This window comes from Amblyomma americanum, chromosome 3 (assembly GCF_052857255.1).
Source record: "Amblyomma americanum isolate KBUSLIRL-KWMA chromosome 3, ASM5285725v1, whole genome shotgun sequence".
NCBI lineage: Eukaryota > Metazoa > Arthropoda > Arachnida > Ixodida > Ixodidae > Amblyomma > Amblyomma americanum.
In genome coordinates this window covers 25412129-25436936 of record NC_135499.1, presented here as the reverse complement: position 1 = coordinate 25436936, position 24808 = coordinate 25412129, and the positions used below count along the sequence as shown (strand labels likewise).

The following is a 24808-nucleotide window of genomic DNA, read 5'->3' as shown; positions in this document are numbered from 1 at the left end:
CTCGCAGCGACGCCAGTCCCGGTCGCCATCCCCAAGGCGGTTTTCTTCGCCATGCCGCCCGTCTTCTTCTAGCCTGTTCAGAGGCGCGTCCCCACATCGGGAAAACTGAAAACGGCATCCCCCGGGTGTAGGGCCGCCGCTATTGGATCAAGTCAAGAGCCTCCACCCGACGATCCACGGCTACGATCCGACCGACGACGACATCATCTGACGACCTCAACGACAACGACGTGCTGTGACCGACTGGTGTCTGCCGAAATCTCAGTAATCACTGATAACCGCGATGTGACCGCACTTGTGGATACCGGCGCTGATTTTTCTGTAATGAGCCGTCGCTTAGCCACGGCCTTCAGGAAGGTTCTGGCCTCTTGGTCTGGACCACAGATCCGCACCGCCGGCGGCCATGTGGTTACGCCAATTGGCGTCTGCACGTCACGAATACAGATCCGCGGTACTACTTTCCCTGGTTGCTTTGCTGTGCTGCCCGAGTGCTCCAAGGACCTGATACTCGGTTTGGATTTCCTTCGGGAGTACGGTGCTGTCATCAACCTTCAGGAGCTGGTCGTGTCGTTTTCCACTCAACCCCCTGTAGACGGCGATCCCGAGCCATGCGGGACTAAGTTACGCGTCTTTGACGACCACGTATTGATCCCGTCAAGAGCTAGCATGTTTGTTACCGTAGATTGCGACGTCACCAGAACTCGTGGCATCGCTGAAACCAACATGTCGCTGCTCCTTGGTTGGCAAGTCTGTGTTGCTCATGGAATTGTTGAGCTGAACAATGGCCAAACCGAACTCTTGGTGGCCAATTCTGGCTCTGAACCTCAGTGTTTGCCTGGCAGAACAGTTATTGCGTATTTTGAAGAACTCAGCGAATTCGCGGGACAGCATGCTTTGTCCGAAGCCTCAATCGGCATCAGTGGAGGCACTGACCACTTCCATAAAACTGACGTGAACCCGAACCTCCCATCTGATCATAAACGCTGCCTCGAAAGCATTATCCAGTGTTTCTGGGGCTGCTTTGCCTCGAACTCTAAGCTTAGGCAGACACCGCTCACAAAGCACCGAATTATAGTCGACGCCAACCAGCGGCCGTTATGTCAGCCGCCTTACCGGATCTCTTCGAAGGAACGTGATGCCATTTGCCGCCAAGTTCGAGAACTGCTCCAGGACAACGTGATACAGCCGTAGACGAGCCCGTGGGCATCGGTTGTTGTTCTCGTAGCAAAGAAAGATGGAAGCCTATGGTTCTGCGTTGATTAGCGACGTTTAAACAAAGTCACAGAAAAGGATGTTTATCCTCTGTTGCGCATTGATGACTCCCTGGATCGGCTGCACCACGCCAAGTACTTCTCATCGCTAGATTTACGCAGCGGCTATTGGCAAATCGAAATGGACGAACGCGACCGGGAAAAGACCGCCTTTATTACATCGCACGGTCTGTACGAATTCCGGGTGCTCCTTTTCAGCCTGTGCTCGGCTCCTGCAACCTTCCAGCGGGTGATGGACACCGTTCTTGCCGATCTGAAATGGCAGTGCTGTCTCGTCTACTTGGATGACGTTGTCATCTTCTCTGATACATTCGAAGAGCACCTGAGACGCCTGCGCGCTGTGTTCGAAGCAATTCGGTCGGCCAGTCTTTCCCTGAAGCCCAAAAGTGTCACTTCGCTTTCGAAGAGTTGAAGTTTCTGGGCCACATCGTGAGTGCTAAAGGGCTTAGCCCCGACCCCAACAAGACAGCCGCCGTGGCTGCTTTTCCTTTCCCCACTTATAAGCGATGTGTGCGCCGCTTTCTGGGTCTCTGCGCCTATTATCGGCGTTCTGTGCAGAACTCCCAGATCGCTGAGCCCCTCACCCGCCTCACGAAAGATTCCGAACCGCTCTTCTGGGGCCTGGAGCAACAGAAGGCCTTTGAAGACCTCCGAACTCGTCTCCAAAGTACGCCCATCCTTTGACACTTCGACGAGTCGGCCGCCACTGAACCGCACACAGACGCCAGCAACATTGGCCTCGGTGCGGTCCTTGTGCAGTGGCAGGATGGTCTTGAACTCTTAATCACATAAGCGAGCCGCACCTTGTCACGATCTGAGGCAAACTATTCCACCACCGAAAAAGGATGCCTGGCCATTGTGTGGGCAACCAAATTTCGCCCGTACTTATATGGCCGCCCTTCCAGGGTCGTCAGTGACCACCACTCGCTGTGTTGGGTGGCGAACCTTAAAGATCCCTCGGGACGGCTTGCACGCTGGAGCCTTCGACTTCAGGAATTCAATTTCACCATCGTCTATAAGTCTGGCAGGAAGCAAAGTGATTTGTCTCGTGCTCCTATCGAGGACCCCCGACCTGACCTCGACGACGATTCAGTTTTTCTTTGCGCCGTCTCCACGTCCATTCTCATTCAACACCAAAAAGACGAGAGTGAACTACGGCCCCTCATTGAAAATTTGGAAGGAAGCGCTCAGTCTCCCCCACGAATCTTCTCACGCGGACTGTCGTCGTTCTGTTTATGCAACGGCATCCTGTATAAGAAAAACTACAGCCTGACGGAAGCTCTTTATCTACTCGTCATGCCTACTGCTCTTCGCGATGAAGTCCTGCAGGCGTGCCATGATGACCCATCTCCAGGTCACCTGGGTTTTTGTCGAACTTTGGCACGAATACGGCAAAAGTACTACTGGCCCAGGGTTTCTGCTGTTGTGAAGCATTACGTAAGAACTTGCCGCGAGTGCCAGCGTCGCAAGACGCTGCCGACTAAGCCAGCCGGCCTACTGCAGCCTATTGATCTGCCTCAGGTCCCGTTCCATCAAGTCGGCATGGACTTACTCGACTCATTTCCGGAATCCTCGCTGGGTAACCGCTACATTGTGGTCGCCCTGACTACCTCAGCCGATACTGTGAGACTAAACCTCTTCCCCGTGGTACTGCTTACAAAATTGCAAACTTTTTTTATGCAAAACATTGTGCTTCGTCACGGTGCACCCACCATCGTTTTAATTGACACGGAAATGGCGTTCACCTCGGCCCTTACGCAGGAGGTTATGCGCCTGAGCGGTACCAGTCACCGCAAGACAACTGCTTACCACCCTCAAATAAACGGCCTCACCGAACGGCTCAACAAGACGATCGCCGACATGATTTCCAGGTATGTCGACGCGGACCACCGGAACTGGGACGCCATATTCCCTTAAGTCACATTTGCCTATAATACTGCAGTCCAGGAAACGACACGCTTCACTCCATTTCGTTTAGTACATGGTCGCGAAGCCACAACCATGCTGGATGCAGTGCTGCTTCCAGCTAGCACTACCTCCTCCTTTATGGGTGCTGCCCAAATCGTTCGTTACGCTGAGGCCACCCGCAAACTCGCTTGAGAGTGCATCCGGCACCAGCAAGTTTTTGACGCTCAGCGCTATAACCTCCGCCACCGAAATGTGCATCACCAGCCCTGTGAAAAAGTCTGGGCGTGGAGCCGAATCCACATGAGAGGGTGCTCTGAGAAGCGTCTACGCCAATACCTCGGCCCCTACGAGGTTCTCCGCCAGCTCAGTGAAGTCACCTACGAAGTTCTTCCCCAGGGAACCGTTCGCTCTTCTAGACGGCCGACCTCCGAAGTTGTCGTCCACGTCGCCCGGATGAAGCCGTATCATGCCTGCTAGCCCCTCGCGTGTGTCTACACCGTACGCCAGACACATGCGACTACCCTTGTTGTCCTGCCTCCCATTGCTGCCGCACCGAGTCGGTGTCTTTCAGAGAGGGGGAGTAATGCCACACTACTGACTCCTATAGTGGTGCTGTATCGCGGCTAAACTGTATTTCCTGGCAGTTGGCAAGCCTTGAGCCATCTCGGGGCTGGGTGTATCCTCGTCTTCATCTCTCGAGCTGCCTGCTGCCTTGCGCGTTCCAACAGCGTCCTGCGCGTATAAGTAAACCAGCCCTGCGTACGTCAACCGTTCCTCGGCAACAATATAAAACTGATTGAAATTAGAGCTATTCATTAACGCGCAGTGCACATACTGTTGCTGTGTGATGTAGTGTGCTCACGTGCTAACTGTTGTGGCAAATTTGACCTTCATTGCAGACAGACGCGTCCTTGACAAATGTGAGTAAATAGGAGCTAACGCTCTTAAAGGACGTTCTTTCTACAGCCAGTACCCGCCGCGGTGGCTCAGTGGTTTGGGCGCTTGGCTACTGATCCGGAGTTCCCGGGTTCGAACCTGACCGCGGCGGCTGCGTTTTTATGGAGGCAAAACGCTAAGGCGCCTGTGTGCTGTGTGATGTCAGTGCACGTTAAAGATCCCCAGGTGGTCGAAATTATTCCGGAGCCTTCCACTACGGCACCTCTTTGTTCCTTTCTTCTTTCACTCCCTCCTTTATCCCTTCCCTTACGGCGCGTTTCAGGCGTCCAATGATATATGAGACAGATAATGCGCTATTTTCTTTCCGCAAAAACCAATTATTATTATTATTATTATTATTATTCTACAGCCAGTTGGGCCGAAATGGATTCAATATAGATGTAACAGTCCAATTGGTTTGTCCAAGTGGATTATTCAGTTGGCTTTGCAGATTCCAGTTGGCTGTTCGAAAGGGTACCCAAGATTCGAACTGATGTCACGTCTCCCATTTGCATAATCCATTTAGGAGAGAAGGGGCCAATTGGACTCTTGCGAAACAAAAGATATGTGAAAGTGCTTGGCAATGCTGGCCACTCCGTAGCTTCCAGTGGCCATTGTGGCTCAGCCGAGAACGTGCGTCGTTTGCTAGCCTAATATCAGTGAAGCAGAATCCAAGCTTCACCAAATGTAGGCCCCCTCTTATCGTTTAGTCTGCGCCAGCATGCTTCTACAGCATCCTCTGCTTCACTTAAGTTTGGCGATGAAGATGGCAGGAATCGGCACCGAGAAGTACGTAGAAATCTCTGCCGTTCTCGTTACGATGCATGCGTTTAGGAATTGGTCCAAGCGTTGCGCATCATTATGATCGCTGTTTTATTTTCAAGTGGGCGAAAATTGGAATGGTAGAATAGCCAGCGGCTATTTTGTGCTGCGTGCACACATGCTTTGGCCTGGAGCAACTTTTATGGCACTGCAAACTTTCGTGCCCTCCAGTGTAAATAGCTGTATGCACAGCAGTTTGAGTGCCCTGACTCACGACACCTGGCCACTATAGTGTGCGGTGCACTTCCGTGCTTTTCAGCGTCACCGTTACAGAGCCCGGCGCAGTTGCCAGTGCTGATTCTCCCTGCCTTAGGTTCCAGCGCCACATGTTAAACGAGGCGGAAGACGTGTGTAGCAGGTATTGCACTGTTAACAGTCAACGTTAAAAGGAAAAAAGCAGGCGTATATTGTTAGCAATATTGCAAGCAAAGAAAAAGCACATATAGTGATGCGAGATGCGTCGCTATGGACAGACACGCGTAAGAGTAAAGAGCGAAACGCTGCGGCCACCGCCGAGCAGCGGTGAAACTTATCCGCCATTTATCTGCCGAGGAGGCCGGCGCTACAAACATCCGGTGTAAGAGTAAAGAGCGAAACGCTGCGGCCACCGCCGAGCAGCGGTGAAACTTATCCGCCATTTATCCGCCGAGGAGGCCGGCGCTACAAACATCCGGTGGCTGCGCAGTGGACAGGCAGCGCCGAAATCAGATCTTGTGCAACACATTTTTTTTCTTTCATAATTACTAGTTGCGGTGTTGTAGTGACCTTCCCGGCTGGAATGAAAAGCGCCAGAGAAAGAGCCTTCATTTTTTTTTATTAAACATGGATTGTGTGGATATCGATTTTAGGAAGCCTGGTGAATGAAGCATTCGCACATCAGTTTTTATACATAGCCTTTTTTTACATCACAACGAAGCGTTAACGCACATAACATGAGGGTGCGGTCGCACGACACTAGCGGAAAACAGTGCCTGGCACGTTGCGACCAGTGCACGGTCAAGAGAGCTTTGCTTGCGCTTCGAAAACTAGCTGTACACGGGAGAACACGTCCGGAGCTAAGCTCTATTTGGAGCATGCTTCTCTGAGGGCTGTGTAGTATACGCCGCTGTTTGACCGATTCAGCTCTGTGCCTGGAGCGCACATGGCCATGAAATGCTGCGAAAATAATGAAAGCTCTTTGATATCCGATTAAATAATGGAGCAACACCGGCATATGCTGGCTGGAAAAATTTTCCCTCTCTATTTCGACGTTCAAGCGAGTGTCGGTGCGTCTATGTCCGATCGATCATGCGCTGCCAGAGAATTACTATTAGCATGAAACTGGCTCCTCTTTTTGTCAGAGACATCAAATAGTCTGGTCGATATCATTAATATCGTAATTTTAAAATAAATCACTTATAAAGCTTTGTCATTAATCTGCACAGAAAGCTAACGCTGTAAGCATGTCGGCGCGCTTACTGATCTGATACTCGCATTGCATTCTGCGTTCAAATGTTGGTGACATAGTGCCATACCGCCATGGGTCGCGTTTTATTGATTACGGTTAACATTGAAGAAGGAAAACTGAACAAATACTAAGTGCAGCTTGAAGAAATTTTCCACAATTAGTGAAATTTGCACATTCCACAACGTGGTAAATATGCATCGTTTTTGTCTTTTTGATGGAAAGGTATTGAGCCGTTAATATGCGACATGTTTTTTTATTTTTCTCTTTTTGAGAGCACTGGTTCTAAATAAGTATCCACTGGAGCCGTAAACCACTCGGCTGACCCGAGATTGACATTTCACTAAAATGCTCCAGAAGTAGCACCCCCTTTTAAGAGCATGCGCTCTTACTACTTACGTTTGTCAAGGACGCATCTGGCCGCAGTGAAGGTCAAATTGACCAAAACAGTTACCACGTGACCACACTGTATCACATAGCAACAGTGGGCGCGTAGCGCCTTAACTGATACCTTCCCGGGACCACCATTTGCATAAAAATTTGGGGCCACCCGTTTGACGCAGAATGTTCGAAGTGGTGTAAAACGACTTGGCATGTTCCTGAGGATAAAATTACTAATTGGGATGAAGCCCAAAGTATGTGTGGGATTCGCACTGACGACCTTTCCGCCCCCAAACCGTGCATTCCGAGGACCTTCAGATGGCCATTACGGTCGGACCGTTTGTCGCAGCGGGTTCCGGATGGTGTCAAACGATTCATCGTGTTGTAACGAACACGTTTATAAAATTTATCAGCTGATATAACGAGGAAATATACTACATATAGCGAAGGTGGCTGTAAATTGCGATAGCAGTGCAAACTCCATGAAGTAGACAGCGCTGCTTTTGTCTTAGAAGACGGCATGTTTCAGGAAAGGAAACATCCGCGGATGTTTGGATTTGGTTTTCTCCACGTTTGCTGAGCACACCGATGTAAACACTTGAAGCTCCCGTAGCCAACTCTCTTAGGTCGAACGCTGAGGCAGTGTTAGCGGAGAATTTATTTTTTTTTGGCGCAGTAGTTTTTTAGTTTGGTTTATGGGGGTTTAACGTCCCAAAGCGACTCGGGCTATGAGAGACGCCGTAGTGAAGGGCTCCGGAAATTTCGACCACCTGGGGTTCTTTAACGTGCACTGACATCGCACAGTACACGGGCCTCTAGAATTTCGCCTCCATTGAAATTCGACCGCAGCAGCCGGGATCGAACCCGCGTCTTTCGGGCCAACAGCCGAGTGCCACAACCACTCAGCCACCGCGGCGGCTAGTAGTTTTTTCAGAAAACTTGTAAAAGGCGGACAGGGGAAGGGAAATGAATGGCTTTTTGACATACATAATGAAGGAATCCAACAGCCACCGAAACCGAGGTGCATAGGGAAATTTTATATATTTTTTTTTAATTTGTGGCATTGCACAATAGGAGAATAATGCTGTAATTACTTTGTCGCTTAAAAGCAAATAATTATAAAACAGAAGAAAAACGACCATGCCGCCGGTGGTACCCGAACACACGACCTCTGAAATTCGCGTCCGGTGCTCTACCGAGCTACGGCGACGGCTATCCAGCCTTCTGCTTTCGGCGGTGGGTACTTATGTTTGCGTGTAAGAGAACCTTGAGGGTGTTCACCAGGGCCACCCTCGTCCATAGCGGCAGACGTAGTACGTCCTGTATTACCGCTAGTGCGACATGACATTCGAGCCGAGTGAACAGTCGCAACACATGCCCGGCTGTGCTTAGGAACTTCAATTCTTACTCGGATAGACGGTGTACTAACACAGAGGTCCTCAGCACGACGGATATTGACAGCATCAATTATTTCTCTAGACGCACAGTCTCGTCCTTTCCCCATGATCATATATTCATCGAATACTAGGGTGCAGGTTTTGATTTCACATTTTTTGCAGTGTTTGGCCAGATTCCCGGTTATTACAATGTTACCCACATTGTTGTCATGTTTTTGCAGCCTGACATTTATGCACCTTCCCGTTTGGCCAATGTATTGCTTCGCGCAGGACAAGGACACTGAATAAACGACACCGGATGCACTCGAAACGTAGAGATTTCTGTGCGTTTGCCCACAGCCACGGTGAACTTGTTGTTTATTTACTCTCCTGCAGAGAGAGGCGAGCTTGTCGGGCGCGGAAAAGACCACGTCGATGCCGGCGCGTTTTCCAGTTTTCTTTAAACCATGGCGGACGCTGTGTAGATAGGGTAAATCGACCACTTTTCTGCGGTCAATCTTCTTCGGAGCTGATAACGTTTCTTCTTTATGCTGCCGGCAACTGATACAAGCAGTGGCAAAGGGTAGCCCGCCGCGAGGAGCGCCCTACCTGCTTACGAAAACTGTCGTGAAGTCGATGTTCACAGGTTTTTTGAAGGGCATTGCGAAAGCACAGGCTGATAATGCCTCGCTTTACTAACTTGGAGTGGGCTGACGCATGATTAGTTAATTAGAGCCAAAACTGTCGGAAAATTTCCGAAATAGCGCTGATGTCGATATAGTGAGTCCACGGGAAAACAACCGTGGACTGCAAAATAGTGGGAAAATAGGTAAAGGATTGGATTGAATAGTTTTTGATGGGTGATAATTAATCGAACAGAAAGTTTGATTAACATGGAGTAGATAGTTAATTAATTAGAAGTAAAAGTTGTCGGACGTCTGAATAGACTTGACCTGAGTATAGTAAGAGGACGGGAAAGCAACAGTGGTGCCAAATATGGAAAGAAACAAAATGTGTGATTGAGATGAAAAGAGGATGTAATGACTGTAAACACGGTGGCGGCGAACCAACGCGGCTGCCATGGTAGCACATGCTTTCGCATTTCTCCACGTAAGCACGCAGACTTGCCCTCAGAATTTTTGCCATCTCATCGCCATGCAGACTCTCCAGCGTGTAAGCAGTTAGGATGCGATGAAACTATCGGGCTCTGTGACTGCCCTTCCTGGCTGCTATACTCCGCCGCTCGGACTCTCGTCCTCTTACAGAAGCCAAGATTCTGGGGCCTTGCTCTGAACCTTCACAAAGGAAAGCAATGAAGGCGCTCCTGAAGTTTTTAAACGACTCGGAGTTGAGCTCCGACTATAAACTTTAAGCTTTGAGTGTGCGCCCTCTGTTTGCTTGTCATAGTGGTCGATGGATGGATGGATGGATGGATGGAAAACTTTATTGGGTCCTGCAAGTAGTGATAAGTAACCACTAAGCGGGCCGCTCCCACGTCGGGACTGGAAGACCAAGCCTCACTGCTACGTCGTGAGCCTGCTGGACAGCCCAGAATTGTTCATCCAGTTCCGGGCTGCAAAATGCAGCCTCCCACTTGGACGCATCCTTTATCGCCAAGTCTTCAATTCTTGCGCAAGACCAGAGCATTATGGACACGTGTAAAACTAATTTCGTTGCCGCTCTTTCTTTCCTCTTTTTCCCCCCTTTGTTCTCCTCATCACGTGTAGGGTAGCCTACAGGGCATTGCCTGGTTAACCTCCCTGCCTTTCGGTCCTTCTGTTTCTCTCGCTCTCAGTTCTACGCTGGCACTGGCAGGCTGCTGTTCCAAACAGAGCCACCCGTAGGCTTATACATTAAGGTCATTTGACGTGTCAGGTGACATGAATGTCACGTGACCGTGATATTAACGCGCCCGCCAGTGTAGCGATGATGGCGCCTAACAGATATCGCTGTAATATTTTAAAAAATGATTATATCCGTTTAAGGGCCGCACCCTAAGTTTCCATGACCTACGCGGGAAAAGCCTTCAAAATGCACGCGGCGTGTCCTTCGTGATCAGTTTCGGCTGCGAACAACGGTGCGCTTGATCGCAGAGGCGACGAATGCGCACAGGAGCTTCCAGGTGCCGCCCACGGATGGCGCCCGAGGCCGCGGCCCATCATCATCATCGTCAACTTTTAAAGGGAAAACATACTGGCCACGACTTGCGATTTCGCTGTGGCGATGCTCAGAGGAGGCACAGAGACAGACCTTGAGCCGTTGCCTAGCAACTGCCGCTGCTGGGCGGATGCTGTGCGCCATCTGGCATGACGTCACACCGCGCGCCTTGCCGCCGTTTGGTATGACGTCACACCGCTTTCCTCCTCGTTGCGCTCGCCAGCTGTGTCGCATGCGTGATAACATGTCGGAGGATTGGAAAGGAGAGCTCGCGTGCGGGATTTAATATCTGGTACGGGTCCCATTTCAACCCAAGATATTAAACTTATTTTTGGAAATGTGGCGGTGTGCTTGAAGCTTGCTTCATTTCAGCCACTGGTTGGCCCGGTATTGCACTGCCTCCGGGATCGGCCCAGGACATAATACCGCGCGTCTTTTCTTTCAACGTTTTCTCTCCTAGCTTTCAACTCTCCTACTTTCAGCACGAGACAGCATTTGTGGCTCAGCTTGAGCCAGTGGGAAGGCCCGTTCACTTTCCTTTTCATTCTTCCTGACAACAGCAAGCAAGCAAGCGCCGCAACCACAGTTTAGGCGGCAGTATGGACGGCGACAAGTCTGCTAAGCAGAAGGAGGCCTGGAATCGACATCGGAACGAGATGAAGAGCGAAAGAATCGCCCAGGAAACAGAGGAACATCGCGCCGAATGACTGGCTAAACGCCGTGAATATGCCGCCGCGAGACGGGCACGTTATGTGTCTTAGTTAATCCAACAACATAGCTAGACAAACTTGACTAACCTGGACTAGCAATCAAGATTAACCAAGGCTAACCAAGCTATGCCTTAGCTTTCGCTATGTATATCCTGGCATAGCCGAGCTAAGCCACTGCCAATTTTTTCCTCCGCCGCGAGCTCCCGCTATTGGCATCAGTGTCACTGTCAACGGCGCGGGAGTTGTAGTAGCGTGTTAGTTCACCGTAGTTGTGGCTTTCGCGTGCTGGCGCCGAGCGTTGCAGTCTTAGTACGATGAGCAAGCACCTTAATAGCTACGCGGCTGGGAGTTTGCTGTCGAACGTGGCAAGCGTGCGGCGCTGCAGGAAATTTGACGCGGCCGAGAATTGCGTCCGACGATGGTGCAACCAAAAGGATGCATTGAGAAACACAAGCTGCAAAAAGCGCGCTTTCCGAGGCAAGCTGTGCAAGTTTCTCGAACTGGAAGAAGAGCTGCTCTCCTATGTGATGGAAGTGCGGAGCTACGGCTACGCATTGACAGCGTACATGCTACGTGGCTTGTGGGATGAGCATGCACCAGAGCACAGCACCAGCTCGCAGTCGGAGGACTCCGCAAGGGATGATTGAACGTAGAATAAATGACACTCATGCCCTGATTGCTGTGTCTTTAATTCAAAAATTTTTTTCGCGCATCACTTATATGGGCCCACCCCGAAAATTGGCCCTCAAATCTTGAAAAAAAAGTGCCGCCCTTAGACGTGTTTATACGGCATTTAACACATTTGCACATTACCAGCTGGCAGCGCCCCTATACGGCAGCCGCTGGCAGTCATTGCTTCTGGTGCTGTCTCGGCATTGTGGCACGCTTGCATGGAGTGCTCTTTTGGCCAGCTTTGTCCCCCTGGGGCATGGAGGAAACAAAAACTGAGGAGGGAGCGTCCGGCAGTAGCCTTGAAGTCTAGTCACAAAAATTAAAACGGAGAGAGTCGCCCCCTCCCCCCCCCTGACCACGCCACGTGATAGCGTGCGGTGATATCTAGCACCGCTGGGCGCGCGCCTGCTCGGACTAGCGCGGCAGACTGACTGTAGATCAACCTCCTTGCTGTAGACACCCGCGCCACGCAGACGCGCGCACTAAAACATACCAACACCAAAATACCGACTGGGAGAGCGAAAAAACGGGGGAGGGAGCGGCTCGCAAAGGCTGGCCGCTTGCCGTCGCGCTCCCTCATAAGTTTTTTTTTTCCCTTCATGGCCTGGGGCCGGATTAACCCCAGCCAAGTATGCCCATCTGGAATCAGCGATCAAAGGTTGCCAGACCAGAAGTTGACCACGAAAGAAACGAGAAATAATTTTAAAAATGCTGCGGCATCAACTGCGCTGGAATTTCTGGGAATAGCAATTTAGCATATGAACAATGAATGAGCAGTTTAATGTTCGAAAATTGGGTGTCATCGCGTCTTTAAACGGACAGTTCAATTTGAAAGGAATACTGCTGCTCTAACGGGGGCACTATGTAGTAAGGAATCATGTGTGCACTCTAAGATTTCGGTAGTCTGCAAAAATACTTCTCTTTTAGGCACCATTGGACTGACGCTGGCGCGCCAGCTACACTCTGTGTTTGGCATAGACGTGTCTGCCCAGGCCATTGAGGACGCCGCATACAATGCCCAGCTCAATGGTAAGCAGTGCTTTTCCGAATGTCCGGTGCACGACGGGTACCACTTGAAGTGCCCAATGACAGTAAGTACTGCTTTGCTGTTGCGGGCGGTCATGAGTACTGCTTAGTGCTGGTGTATTGCTCGCAGCGCAAGGGTTCTAAACCTCGCATAGCCGTGCGCTTTATATGCACTCCCGATTCCTTCTTGTGTTTTTCATTGATTGTCAGCTCCTGTTTAGCAATACACAGCTGCAAAAGCTAGATTTCGTCATAGGGCTTCTTCTCGTATCCTTGTCAGCCCTTACTGCGATCCCTTCCCCCGAGGCCTCTTTCTCTTTCGCTCGAAATCCACTGTCCCTGTAAAATATCATCAGTTAGGTTTCCACCGCATTATATGCGTCTATTTTTCCTCTGGATTTGCATCGTAAGTGGGTGAGTTAACGTCATGCTGCGGTTCCTGGTCGGCAGCTTCGAACTGTCGTAATATTTTCTTATGTCATTTTCAAGTCAAGTCAGATTTACTTACATCATTATGATGTGGGCAGGCTCAGGCAGAAAGCGAATGATTTTCGCTTGAAGGAGCCCGAGCCCCCCTGCAGGGCGTACAGCAAGGGCTAAAGTTTAAAAAAGTAAAAAAAAATCATACACACTACATAACAATATAATACAAGAAATTCAGATCCAATGATATAAACTCTTGATACATGCTCATTAATACGCAACACATAGATGTTAACAGAGATGCAAATGTCATATGTGTGACACTTTAACACAAAGGCAATACAGTGGATTACAAAAAATACTCTCTTAGAGTTTGTGAACTAGATGTTTGAAGAGAAAAACATTCAAAGATGAATTTATTTACTAACCAAGGAACTGCATGACATATCTGTCTACCGTGTTCTGTATGGCAAAAGGGAATGGTCCAATGTTCGTGTTTTCAAAATGAGTATGGCGTGGAGTTTGGTTCGAGGGATGACAATGCTTTCAAGAAGTGGTCACAGTGAGAAATGTATTTTTTTATATCTTATGGCTAAGAAAAATTCGTAATAGGTTATGCACCGGTTTGATTTTGAATCAGATAAACAGTTCTCCGGTCTGTGCGAGGTACTAAACATTTGCTATGTAACGTACTGCTTTCTTTTGCAGCATGTGTATCTTGTGCAGGTCAGTTTGAGTAGCAGTGCCCCAGACGAGGAAACAGTAGTTTACATATGACATGAATAATGTGTTTTATATTCTTAATTTAATCGATGCGGGTAGATAAGGACGAAATTTCGCAAGCATTCCAACGCACTTCGATAAATCGGTTAAAGTGGAGCTGCTGTGAGGGTCCCAGCTCATGTTCTTGTGAAAGAAAACTCCTAGTGTTTTTACTGCGTCTACCACCTCTATAATAGAGTTTCATCATCATCAGCAGCCTTACTACACCGACTGCAGGGCAAAGGCCTTTCCCATGTCTCTGCAATTAACCCTATCCTTTGCCAGCTGCATCCACCCTTTGCCTGCAAACTTCTTAATCTCATCCGCCCACCTAACCTTCTGCCGCTCCCTGCTCCGCTTACTTTCTCTTGGAACCCACTCCGTTACCCTTAAGGACCAGCGGTTATCTTGCCTTCGCATTACATACCCTGCCCAAGCCCATTTCTTTCTCTTGATTTCGACTAGGATGTCATTAACCCGTGTTTGTTCCCTCACCCACTCTGCCCGCTTCCGATCTCTTAAAGTTACACCTATCATTTTTCTTTCCATGGCTCGCTGCGTTGTCTTTAACTTAAGCTGAACTCTTTTCGTTAGCCTCCACCTGACAAAACGAATCACTGTGTTCTGAGGGTAGGCGCATGCGCCGCTGGCTGCCTTGTGTGAGCTACTTAACCTTATGTGTTTTTTCCAATAAACTTCAGTTGATAGTAGCGCTTGTCCTTCGTCTTCTTTCTCTTGGTGTCCCCCGTAGCAGCGCTTTCGAAAGTTTTAAAATGATGTACCAACTCGCTCAACTGTCCGTGTTACTCCAAGCTTCTCAGACTGCCCTCGCAAACGGATCGGACTCCATACCCAGACTTGGTCACCGGGTGTGTAAATCACCTCCCTGCAGCGGAGGTTGTAGCGCTCGACGTCGCGTTGTTGGCACCTTATTCGCTGTCGAACAACTTGGCGAACGGCTTCGGCGTCACGAACAAATTGTTCAGCGTCCACGACAGAAGAGGGAGTAGGATCCGGAAGAAGCATGGCGTCCGGCAAGGTCAAGGCTTAGCGACCGTGCATCAAATGGAATGGAGTGAAGGGCGTCGTTTCGTGGAGCGCAGTGTTGAACGCGAACGTGATGTAAGGCAGTATCCGGTCCCAGTTCGCATGGTCATCGTCGACATACATAGGAAGCATATCGGCAATTGTCTTGTTAAGCCCCTCAGTCCGTTTGTTTGCGGATGGTTAGCTGTAGTCTTGCTATGGCTGGTGCCACTGAGTCGAAGTACCTCGCTCGTAAGTGCCGACGTAAACGCAATGCCCTTGTCAGTTAATACGACTGTTGGGGCTCCGTGACGAAGCACAATGTTGTGAATGAAAAAATGTGCAACTTCAGCGGCGGTGCCGCGGGGAAGGGCCTTGGTCTCATAGTAGCGGCTAAGAAAGTCAGTGGCAACAGCAATATACGAGTTACCCATGGAAGACGCCGGAAATGGGCCGAGTAAGTTCATGCCGACCTGTTGAAATGGGAGGCGCGGGGGATCGATAGGCTGCAGGAGCCCGGCTGGTTTAGTCGGCGGCGGCTTCCGGGGCTGACACTCACGACAGGTTCGCACGTAGCGGTGGACAACCGCAGCAAGCCTGGGCCAGTAGAACTTGTGGCGTATGCGCGCTAACGTGCGGGAAAACCCAAGGTGGTGGACTGAGGGAAGGCCGTCGTGGCACGCACGCAGAACTTCGTCACGAAGCGTTGTAGGCACTACAAGCAGGTAGACAGTGTCCGTTGGGCCGTAGTTCTTTTTGTAGAGGACACCATCGCGCAAGCAAAACGATGACAGTCCGTGCTTGAAGAGTCGAGGTGGTGATGGAGCGGTTCCTTCGAGGTACTCGATGAGGGGCAGCAGTTCGGAGTCGTCCCGCTGTTGGCGGGAAAGGGTGGATGTGGTGACAGCACCGAGAAAAGCGGAATCGTCGTCGGAGTCGTCCATGCAACAGGGAATAGGAGCGCGGGAGAGACAGTCAGCATCACTGGGTTTCTGGCCGGACTTGTGCACGATGTTGACATCAAATTCTTGTAACCGAAGGCTCCATCGAGCAAGTCGCCTCGAGAGATCTTTCATAGTAACTTGAAGTTACTATGAACCAACTGGCCCGCATTTCAACCCTTCTGGATCTTTCATGTTCGCCAGCCAACACAGTGAATGATGGTCGCTCACGACCTGAAACGGGCAGCCATACAAGTATGGACGAAATTTCTAACTGCCCACAGCACAGCCAGGCATTCCTTTTCCGTGGATACCGCAGCGGTGGCCAAGTGGTTGAGCATCCGCCTCGCATGCGGGAGGTGCGGGGTTCGATCCCCAGTGCCGCCGGGTACCGACCGGTGATACAATGGGTACAAGCTTTCCCCTGGCCTGGTGCTCGGCTTATTTAGGGTGAAACGCTTGGGAAATGGGTCTTCGACCCCACCTTGAGAATTTGAAAAATGCCTTGTGCCATGGCGCTCTTTGGCCATAGATGCCCTTGCGCCATAAAAATCCATCATCATCATCATCATTCCTTTTCCGTGGTGGAATAATTGACTTCAGAACGGGATAAAGTGCGACTGGCATAAGCAATCACACGTTCTAGACCATCCTGCCTCTGAACAAGGACCGCACCGAGACCAACGTTACTGGCATCAGTGTGCAGTTCCGTGTCGGCCTCTTCGTCGAAGTGGCCAAGCACAGGCGCACATAGGAGACGGGACTTGAGTTCCGTGAAGGCTCTTCCCTGGTCCGCCCCAGAAGAAGGGTTCAGCGTCTTTCGTCAGGTGGGTCAGAGGCTCTGCTAGCTTGGAGAAATTGCGAACAAAAGTGGCGATAGTACGCGCAGAGGCCCAAGAAACGACGCAGGCTCCGTTTGTCTTTTGGCTTAGGGAAGGCAGCTACGGCGGCCGTCTTTTCGGTGTCTGCACTAACACCTCGAGCGCTGCCAATGTGACCAAGAAAATTTAACTCATGAAACGCAAAGTGACATTTTTCTGGCTTGAGAGAGAGACCAGCCGAACGTATGACCTCGAAAACAGCACGCAACCGTTTCAGGTGCTCATCGAACGTGTCGGAGAAGATCACGACATGGTCGAGATATGCAAGGCACGACTGCCACTTCAGGCCAGACAGCACGGTGTCCATCATTCGTTGGAATGTGGCAAGGGCCGAGCACAAGCCAAAAGGGAGCACCTTAAACACGTACAAACCGTCAGGAGTAATAAAGGCGGTCTTCTCTCGGTCGCGTTCGTCGACCTCTATTTGCCAATACCTACTGCGGAGGTCCAAGGACGAAAAGTAGGTGGCATGGCGCAGGCGGTCTAGGGAGTCATCAGTGCGTGGCAGAGGATACACATCCTTTTTAGTGACGCTATTGAGGCGTCTGTAATCCACACAGAACCTGAGGGTGCCATCTTTTTTCGTGACGAGGACAGCAGGCGATGCCTAGGGGCTCGTGGACAGTTGTATGACGTCGTCCTGGAGCATTTGTGTAACTTGATGGCGGATGGCATCACGTTCTTTTGAAGACACGCGATTAGGGCGCAGGCATAGTTGTCTTTCATCGTCAGCAATGGTAATTCGGTGCTTGATAAGCGGCGTCGGTCGCACCTTGGAAGTTGTTGTTGTTGTTAGCCTATCAAAAGATGGCACATACCCACACTGGGGGATCGGCCAAGAATCGGGTGGCTATTCACCTGAACGCAGTTTACAAAAAGGAAAAGCACGTGGGAGCGCAACACCGGTGAAATTTTCGTCATGAACAGAAAAGGGATAAGTGTTTTGATTTTAAAATTTTAAGAATAATAATAAAGAGAGTGATTAAATATTAATGATTTAGTCAAAATGTAATAATTGATAGAAAAGAAAAGGTTGGAACACTTAGCAAGGCAGTCGGTGAGATTCTATCAGGAAATTTTGAACAGCGGTGCAAACAGATCTGTGGCTGAACCCAAATGTGGTGGCGCCAAATGATAGCAAGAGCGGGCTGCTCAAACTAAGGCCAAGATGCTGTAAGGGCTCCTCCAGCAACCTTTTTCTCAGTGAGTTGAATCGGCGGCAATACAGCCAAAAATGTTCAATAGATTCTGGCTCACGGCAAAATGCACAAAGGGGAGAGAGCGCCAAACCCGACCTGTGTAAATAGAAATTTAGAGGGGGGATGCGGCAGTGTAGCCTCATCAGTGATACTTCAAGCTGCCGAGAGCAACAAATTTTCCTGTTCCAATAATATTTAAGGTGCTCATAATTCGCCGATGTTAAAAGTGATGTGTCTTGCGTGCTTAAAAATGCACGTCGCCGAAATCTAGATGCTGTAATGTAGGCTGTAGCCGGGATGATTGGCAACACGGGGCCACTGAGGGAAGCCTTTGCGAGATTGTCAGCAATCTCATTTACTGTCACACTGCTGTGACCCATACTAAATGAACAAGGCTCAAATGCGGAGGAAGTAGGGATAAGAAAGTTGATAAAATGGGACCGTCAACCTGTGCAGCGAGAGACGAACACAAAGATAAAGAATCAGTAATTACTGCAACTGCTGTAATAGAGGGGTCTAGCTTGCGTAGAGCAAGTACAACTGCTAGAAACTCTGCTTGAAAAATAGGGGTGAAATCTGGAAGGCGCAGAGAAAAGGACCAGTCTAAATGCGAGCAAAATATTCCCACACCTGCTTTTTCATTGCATTGCGATGCATCAGTGGCTATTGCTATATCTGTTGGTAGGGTCCGCAGATGATCTTCTAGAAGACCATTTAGAATACTCGGTGGCAAAAGTTTTGAATTTTTTGGGAATATGTCGTCGAAAACAATGTGGATAGTGGGCCCATTCCGAAGCGCAGGAAGGATATCATAAATGTTTACATCTAAAGGCTGAAGTAATCTTTGCACAAACACTACCTGAGGGGAATTGAAACGAGACCAGGGGACACCAAAAAAGGAGGTCGGCTGAGAACAGAAAATGCTTTGGGAACGGTGGAAATGGGATTCATAGATCCTGAGGTAAGTTTGCACAGTTAAAAATTGAAGTCGTGATAAGAGAGACGGAATGCGGGCTTCAAGGTACAGCACATTGATAGCCACGGTTTACGTCGGTCAGAATGGCTGTAGCCGTTGCATCGTCGATGTCTGACGTGGTGGACAAAGAGCACTGCCTGGAACACTCTCCAAGCTCGTCAAAATAAGCGATAACCGCGGTCTTCGTTAAATGCTGTGGTTCACGGGTAAAGTTGGTGACTAAGATGTTGGTGCGACCATTGGCAAGTTCTACTAGGCCTCGAGCGACACAAACTTGCCGAGCGAGTAGCAGCGACACGTTCGCTTCAGCGATGCCAAGATTGCCGGTGCTGTCATTACACTCGACTGTGACGAACTTGCTGGCTCGCAGAGGAATTGTTATGTGGTCGTCACATACGCGCAACATTACTCTGCTGGGCTCGGTGTTGGTGTCAACGGCTCGCTGGGCGGAAAAAGTTACCATGAGCTCCCGAAGGTCGATGACCGCACCATACTCTTGAACGATACCCATGCCCAGATTGAGATCTTTCGAACAGTCACGTAATACGGCAAGGGAGCCAGTGAAAGTAAGATCGCGGATCTGGATGCGACAGGTGCAGACGCCAATCGGCGTCACTACATGGCCACCGGCGGTGCGGATCACGGGTCCACACCAAGGCGTCAGAACCTTACGGAGGGTTGTGGCGAGCTGCCTGCTCATCACAGAAAAATCAGCGCCGGTATCGACGAGTGCGGTCACTTCATGACTGTCGGCGGTTACTAAAATTTCAGCAGCAACTAATCGTTCGCAGCACGTCGGATCAGGTCGCCGCCGCTCGGGCCGTCGCGTCAAATCGTCGGATGGAGGCTGTTGACTCTGTGCAGTGGCGGCGGCCCTACCCCCGGAGGACGCTGTCTTCAGTTTTCCCAGCGAGGGGACGTGCCTCTGAACTGACCAGAGGATGAGGGCCGGCTGGGCGAAGCAAAGCGCCTCGGGGTTGGCGATCGCGATTGGCGCCGCTGCGAGTTCGGGGGAAGCACCTGATTGGCCATGTACTCCTCTATGTCCCGTGGTCTTTCACCATAGCGCGGTTGAGGTGCGTTTAGTAGGAATCCTCTCAAACCCATCCGCCGGCACGGGCAATTCCGCAGAATATAGCCAGGCTCCCCGCAGTGGTAGCAGAGCAGGCAATTGTTGGATGTTCGTCATACGTGCGCTTTGCTGAGAGGAGGGCACAGGTCCTGCTGCTGCTAGACGGGACGCAAGTAACGATGGGGTGGTCGTGGTTCGGCAACGAGGCCAAACGCTTGCGGCGCGGGGGCAGGTCGGCGTAGGGCATCGCTGTAGGACAGCACGTGCGGCTCCGATAGTGGTGCTGGTGGTGGCTGCACCACTCGCCGAATTTCATCATGGAGGACATCGCATGTAGAAGGTATGCTTGCCGACGCAGCATCCAAGTGGAGGTTTTGCAGTTCTTTGCGAACAATGCTCCGCACAAGCTCTCGCAGCGCCTCATCCCCGACGCCTGGTAAGGACGTGCAGTAGTGAGCGGCTGCTACATTTGCCTGACGGCCATATTGGGCACTCCGTTCCTGCAATGAACGTTCCATGCTCGTAGCTTCCTTGGCGAAGGCAGCGACGGTTCTCGGAGGGTCGCGCATAAGGCCAGCTGCTCCTTTACCCCACGCATAAGGTGCCGCACCTTTGTAGCTTCGGGCATGGCCGGGTCGGCCCGATTGAAGAGGCAGGTCATGTCCTCAATAAGCATGGTCACGCTCTCGTTGGACTGCTGTGACCTGGAGCGAAGGGCAATTTCAGCATTTTCCCTTCGCTCGTTCGAGCTGAATGTGGCGAGCAGCTCACGGCGAAAAGCTGCCCAGTTAGAAAAGGATGCCTCGTGGTTCTCGAATCACGTTTTCGCCGAGTCTTGCAGTGCGAAATAAACATTCATCAGCTTCCGCTCGTCGTCCCATTGGCCCCGCAGGGGTGCGCCTGCAGCCTGCAGGCGTCGCGACGGTGTGTGGCGACACCGCGGGTTCCTGAGCATGCAGGGACATCCCCGCAAGGGGATGATGGTGAACAGTGCATCACCACGGACCCGAGCACCCACGTTTCGCCGTGCGTGGCATCGCCGTGTCCGGGGAAAAGGGGATCCTGGTGGTTGAGCCGATGCCGAGCGTTTGGACCTTAAGGCACCTCGGCGGAGGCAACACACCACTTTGGCCCCAGCTTCCTGTAGACGGCACCTTCGGCCTGACCCGACCGGGGGAAATCGGCAGTCGCCTTTTCCTATTCTCCACTTCATCTTTCACTTTCCTACCCCTTTCTCACAACTCTCCTGTCTCCCACTCACTTCTTGGTTTTTTCCCTTTCCTGGCAGCGAGGGTTAACCTTGTGTGGCTGACAAACCTTTGTTACGCCATATTTGGTTATAGTGATGGTGTACAGCTGGCGCAGACAGGGCTTTTTAAAGGCACCTGTCCCGTCCCCATGTAGTGCTCCATGGTGGGTGGCTGCCACCATTGCCGAACAAAGAACACATTCCATGGCTTCTCATTTTTTTCAACCCGATCTCCCTCGAAAAAGAGGGCGCACCGAGACAGATAAATTCTTCAAAATAAATGCTACAAGCTTCCCTCGATTCCACGTTGTTCACAGCGAACACGAGGAACAGACTGCTAGACAAGTGTCACCATTCATTGTTACCAGGACTTTAACAAGTGCCATAGGAGAAGGGTACAAGATCAAAAAACTAGCAAACGGAGACCTTCTTTTAGAAGTTTTATACAACCACCAACAAGAGAAATTGTCAGAAGTGAAGTCATTTGGAGATATACCGGTCACAATCAGCACACACCGATCTTTGAATACTGTTAGGGGAGTTAACTCAGATGATGACCTCAAATATGTAACTGATGAAGAACTTCTGGAAGGTTTGAAGGAGCAAAACGTGACCAACGTGTACAGGATAAAAATGAGACGAGATAATAAAGAAATCCCCACAAAGCACATTGTCCTGACATTTGCATCTAGTATCCTCCCAGACTCCGTAGAAATAGGCTACATAAAGCTCCAACTAAGACAGTACATACCAAACCCACGACGCTGCTTCAAATGCCAACGTTACGGCCACAGCTCTCAGAGTTGCCGGGGCCAACTCACATGTGCTAAATGCTCTTCCCATGAACACGATTCCGAAAACTGTGCAGTTGACCCACACCTATGTGTAAATTGTGAGGGCAGCCATCCTGCATACTCACGTACATGTCCAGTTTGGAAACATGAAAAGGAGATTGTCACAATCAAAGTCAAAGAAAACATAACATTTAGGGAAGCGCGGAAGAGGGTAGCTTCGATACACAAACCTACTTTCTCCGATGTGGTGCAAAGAGGCACAGCACCACAGCCGCTTTTGGCTCCCACTCAGGCCACACGCAGTGAGCCTGTAGCGGGGCCACCCGTGCCCAAGGTGGCAGCAGCTAGCGCTGCGCCACCACCCACAAAACAGGGCGCGCGGGCCTCCAGGTCTGCAGGCCCCAAGGTCCCTTCCCACACGGAGAGGCCGAACATGAAAACAAACGTGCGGCTCGCACGTTCGTCCAGCGTGTCGGAGGATGCGATGGACACAAGTCAAAGTAGTCCTAAGGCGTCGACGTCGGAAGGGCGGCGGGGCTCCATAGACCGAAAAAAAAAGAAAAGCCCCGAATAAGGGTGCCTGAAAACCCAACCTAGTTCCTTTCAGTACCCACATAATACAAGATGACTTTTATACACTGGAACTGTAGGGGACTCTTACATAACCTAAGCGACATAAAAGACATATTAGCCACATACTCACCTGTCACCTTGTGTTTACAGGATACAAATTTAGGCTTTAAACACGAAAACATTCTAAAACACTATAAGGTCTTCCGCCGTGACCAAGAGCAGGCGAGCCGGCTTTCGGGTGGCGTAGCCATCATTGTTAACAGTGGAATCGCAGCCCGAGAACACAAGCTTAAAACCAAATTAGAAGCTGTGGCGGCCATCCTGCACACATTTATAACACTCACAGTGTGCTGCGTTTATATAGATCCACATTTTAAAATAACACTCCAAGACTTGCAAGACCTTTTAGTGCAACTACCAGAACCGTTTTTGATGGTCGGAGATTTTAACGCCCACTCCAGTTTTTGGGGCAGTAACGAAACCGACACTAGAGGCCAACTGATTGAGGATTTTATACTCTCCAATAACCTTTGCCTTCTGAACACTGGCAAACAAACCTTTTGTTCCCCTAGCTCAGGAAAATTCAGTTGCATAGATTTGTCTTTTAGTTCGTCCTCGATTTTTACAGATTTTAATTGGGATGTCTTAGATAACCCATATGGAAGTGATCATCTACCCATACTAATTAGCTTAGCACAATCACCCGAAGTAATCCCAACTAAACCACAACGATGGAAACTGCACTTAGCCGACTGGGCACTGTTCCGTGAAAAAGCCAGCCTAGATAGAATAGTTTCTGACGACGTGAGTGTAGACGAACTAAACGAATGTCTCACAAACTGTATTATTGCCGCTGCACGCCAAGCTATTCCTCAATCCTCTGGAATAGTAAAGCAAAATCACAAATACTGGTACACAAAAGAATGTAAAGAAGCAAAAAAGAAACAAACCAAAGCCTGGGGTATTTTTCGCAGATACCCTACACAGGAGAACTTTGTAAAATTTAAAAAGGCGAGAGCAAAAGCTCGTTATATCCGTCATAGTGCAGAAAAATCTTCTTGGAAAAATTACGTGTCGTTGATAAACAACTCAACCACATCAAAACAAATGTGGGAGAAGGTCAGAAAGCTAAAAGGCAACTACTCTCCATTCACAGTCCCCCTTCTTACCGCTCCCGGTGTACAGACTAGTCTAGAACAACAGGCAGATATTTTAGGCGAATATTTTTCCGAAGTTTCCAGCTCATCCCACTACAGCGATTCATTTTTAAAATACAAAAAGACAGCAGAGAAACAAAGACTGCCGACAGGTTGCGGTACAAACGAACCGTACAATAGTTTAATTACAATACAAGAAATCCAAACAGTACTTTCTGCCGGTAAACATACCGCCCCCGGCCCAGACCAAATACATTACCAAATGCTAGCCCATCTTTCTGAACCTGCCGTAGAGGCACTTCTAAAGTTTTTAACAAAGTTTGGGTATCAGGAAAAATACCCAAAGCTTGGAAGGAAGCTATTATTGTGCCGTTTCTTAAACCCGGGAAGCCACCAACCGCTCCGAACAGTTATAGACGCATAGCCCTTACCAGTTGCCTCGCCAAGTCCTTTGAAAGTGTCCTAAACATAAGATTAACTTTTGTCCTTCAATCCCGTGAACTTCTCGACAGCCATCAATGTGTTTTTAAAAAAGGATGCTGCACCACAGATCACCTAGTCCGCCTTGAAAATACTGTCAGTGATGCGTTTATACACAGACAACAATGTCTTGCAGTCTTTTTTGACTTAGAAAAGGCATACGACACAACCTGGAGGTTTGGGATTCTGCAAGACCTTGCCGAGCTTGGCGTCCGCGGCAGGATGTTAAATTGCATAAAAGTCTTTTTATCCAATCGCTCATTCCATGTGCGCCTAGGCTCGACCTTTTCAAAGAATTTTATTCAGGAAAATGGGGTACCCCAAGGCTGTATTTTAAGTACAACTCTCTTTGTCGTAAAAATGAATTCTATTAGGAAAATAATCCCAAGGTCCAATATGTATTCTGTTTATGTTGACGATCTTCAGATAGCATGTACATCCTCAAACATATCCACTTGCAAAAGACAAATACAGCTAACAATAAATAAACTGGCAACATGGGCAGACAGGAATGGTTTCCAGTTCTCTCCACAGAAAACAGTGGCCTTACTTTTTTCACTGAAACGGTGTCT

The 24808-nt window shown here is 49.8% G+C and overlaps 1 protein-coding gene and 1 pseudogene across 5 annotated transcripts in view; both read left to right on the top strand.

Moving 5' to 3' along the window:
* Positions 1-24808, top strand: part of LOC144124487 (tRNA (uracil-5-)-methyltransferase homolog B-like) — a 221962-nt gene that overhangs the window by 162534 nt on the left and 34620 nt on the right. For 4 of the 5 annotated variants that reach the window (XM_077657182.1, XM_077657180.1, XM_077657179.1 and 1 more), the window contains one exon: positions 12605-12706. The exons of the other annotated variant lie outside the window; for it this stretch is intronic. In XM_077657182.1, the coding sequence (XP_077513308.1) occupies positions 12605-12706 (102 nt within the window). The remainder of the gene's footprint in view (positions 1-12604; positions 12707-24808) is intronic. 5 annotated transcript variants of the gene reach the window in all.
* On the top strand, positions 10612-10709 carry LOC144126505 (U2 spliceosomal RNA; annotated as a pseudogene).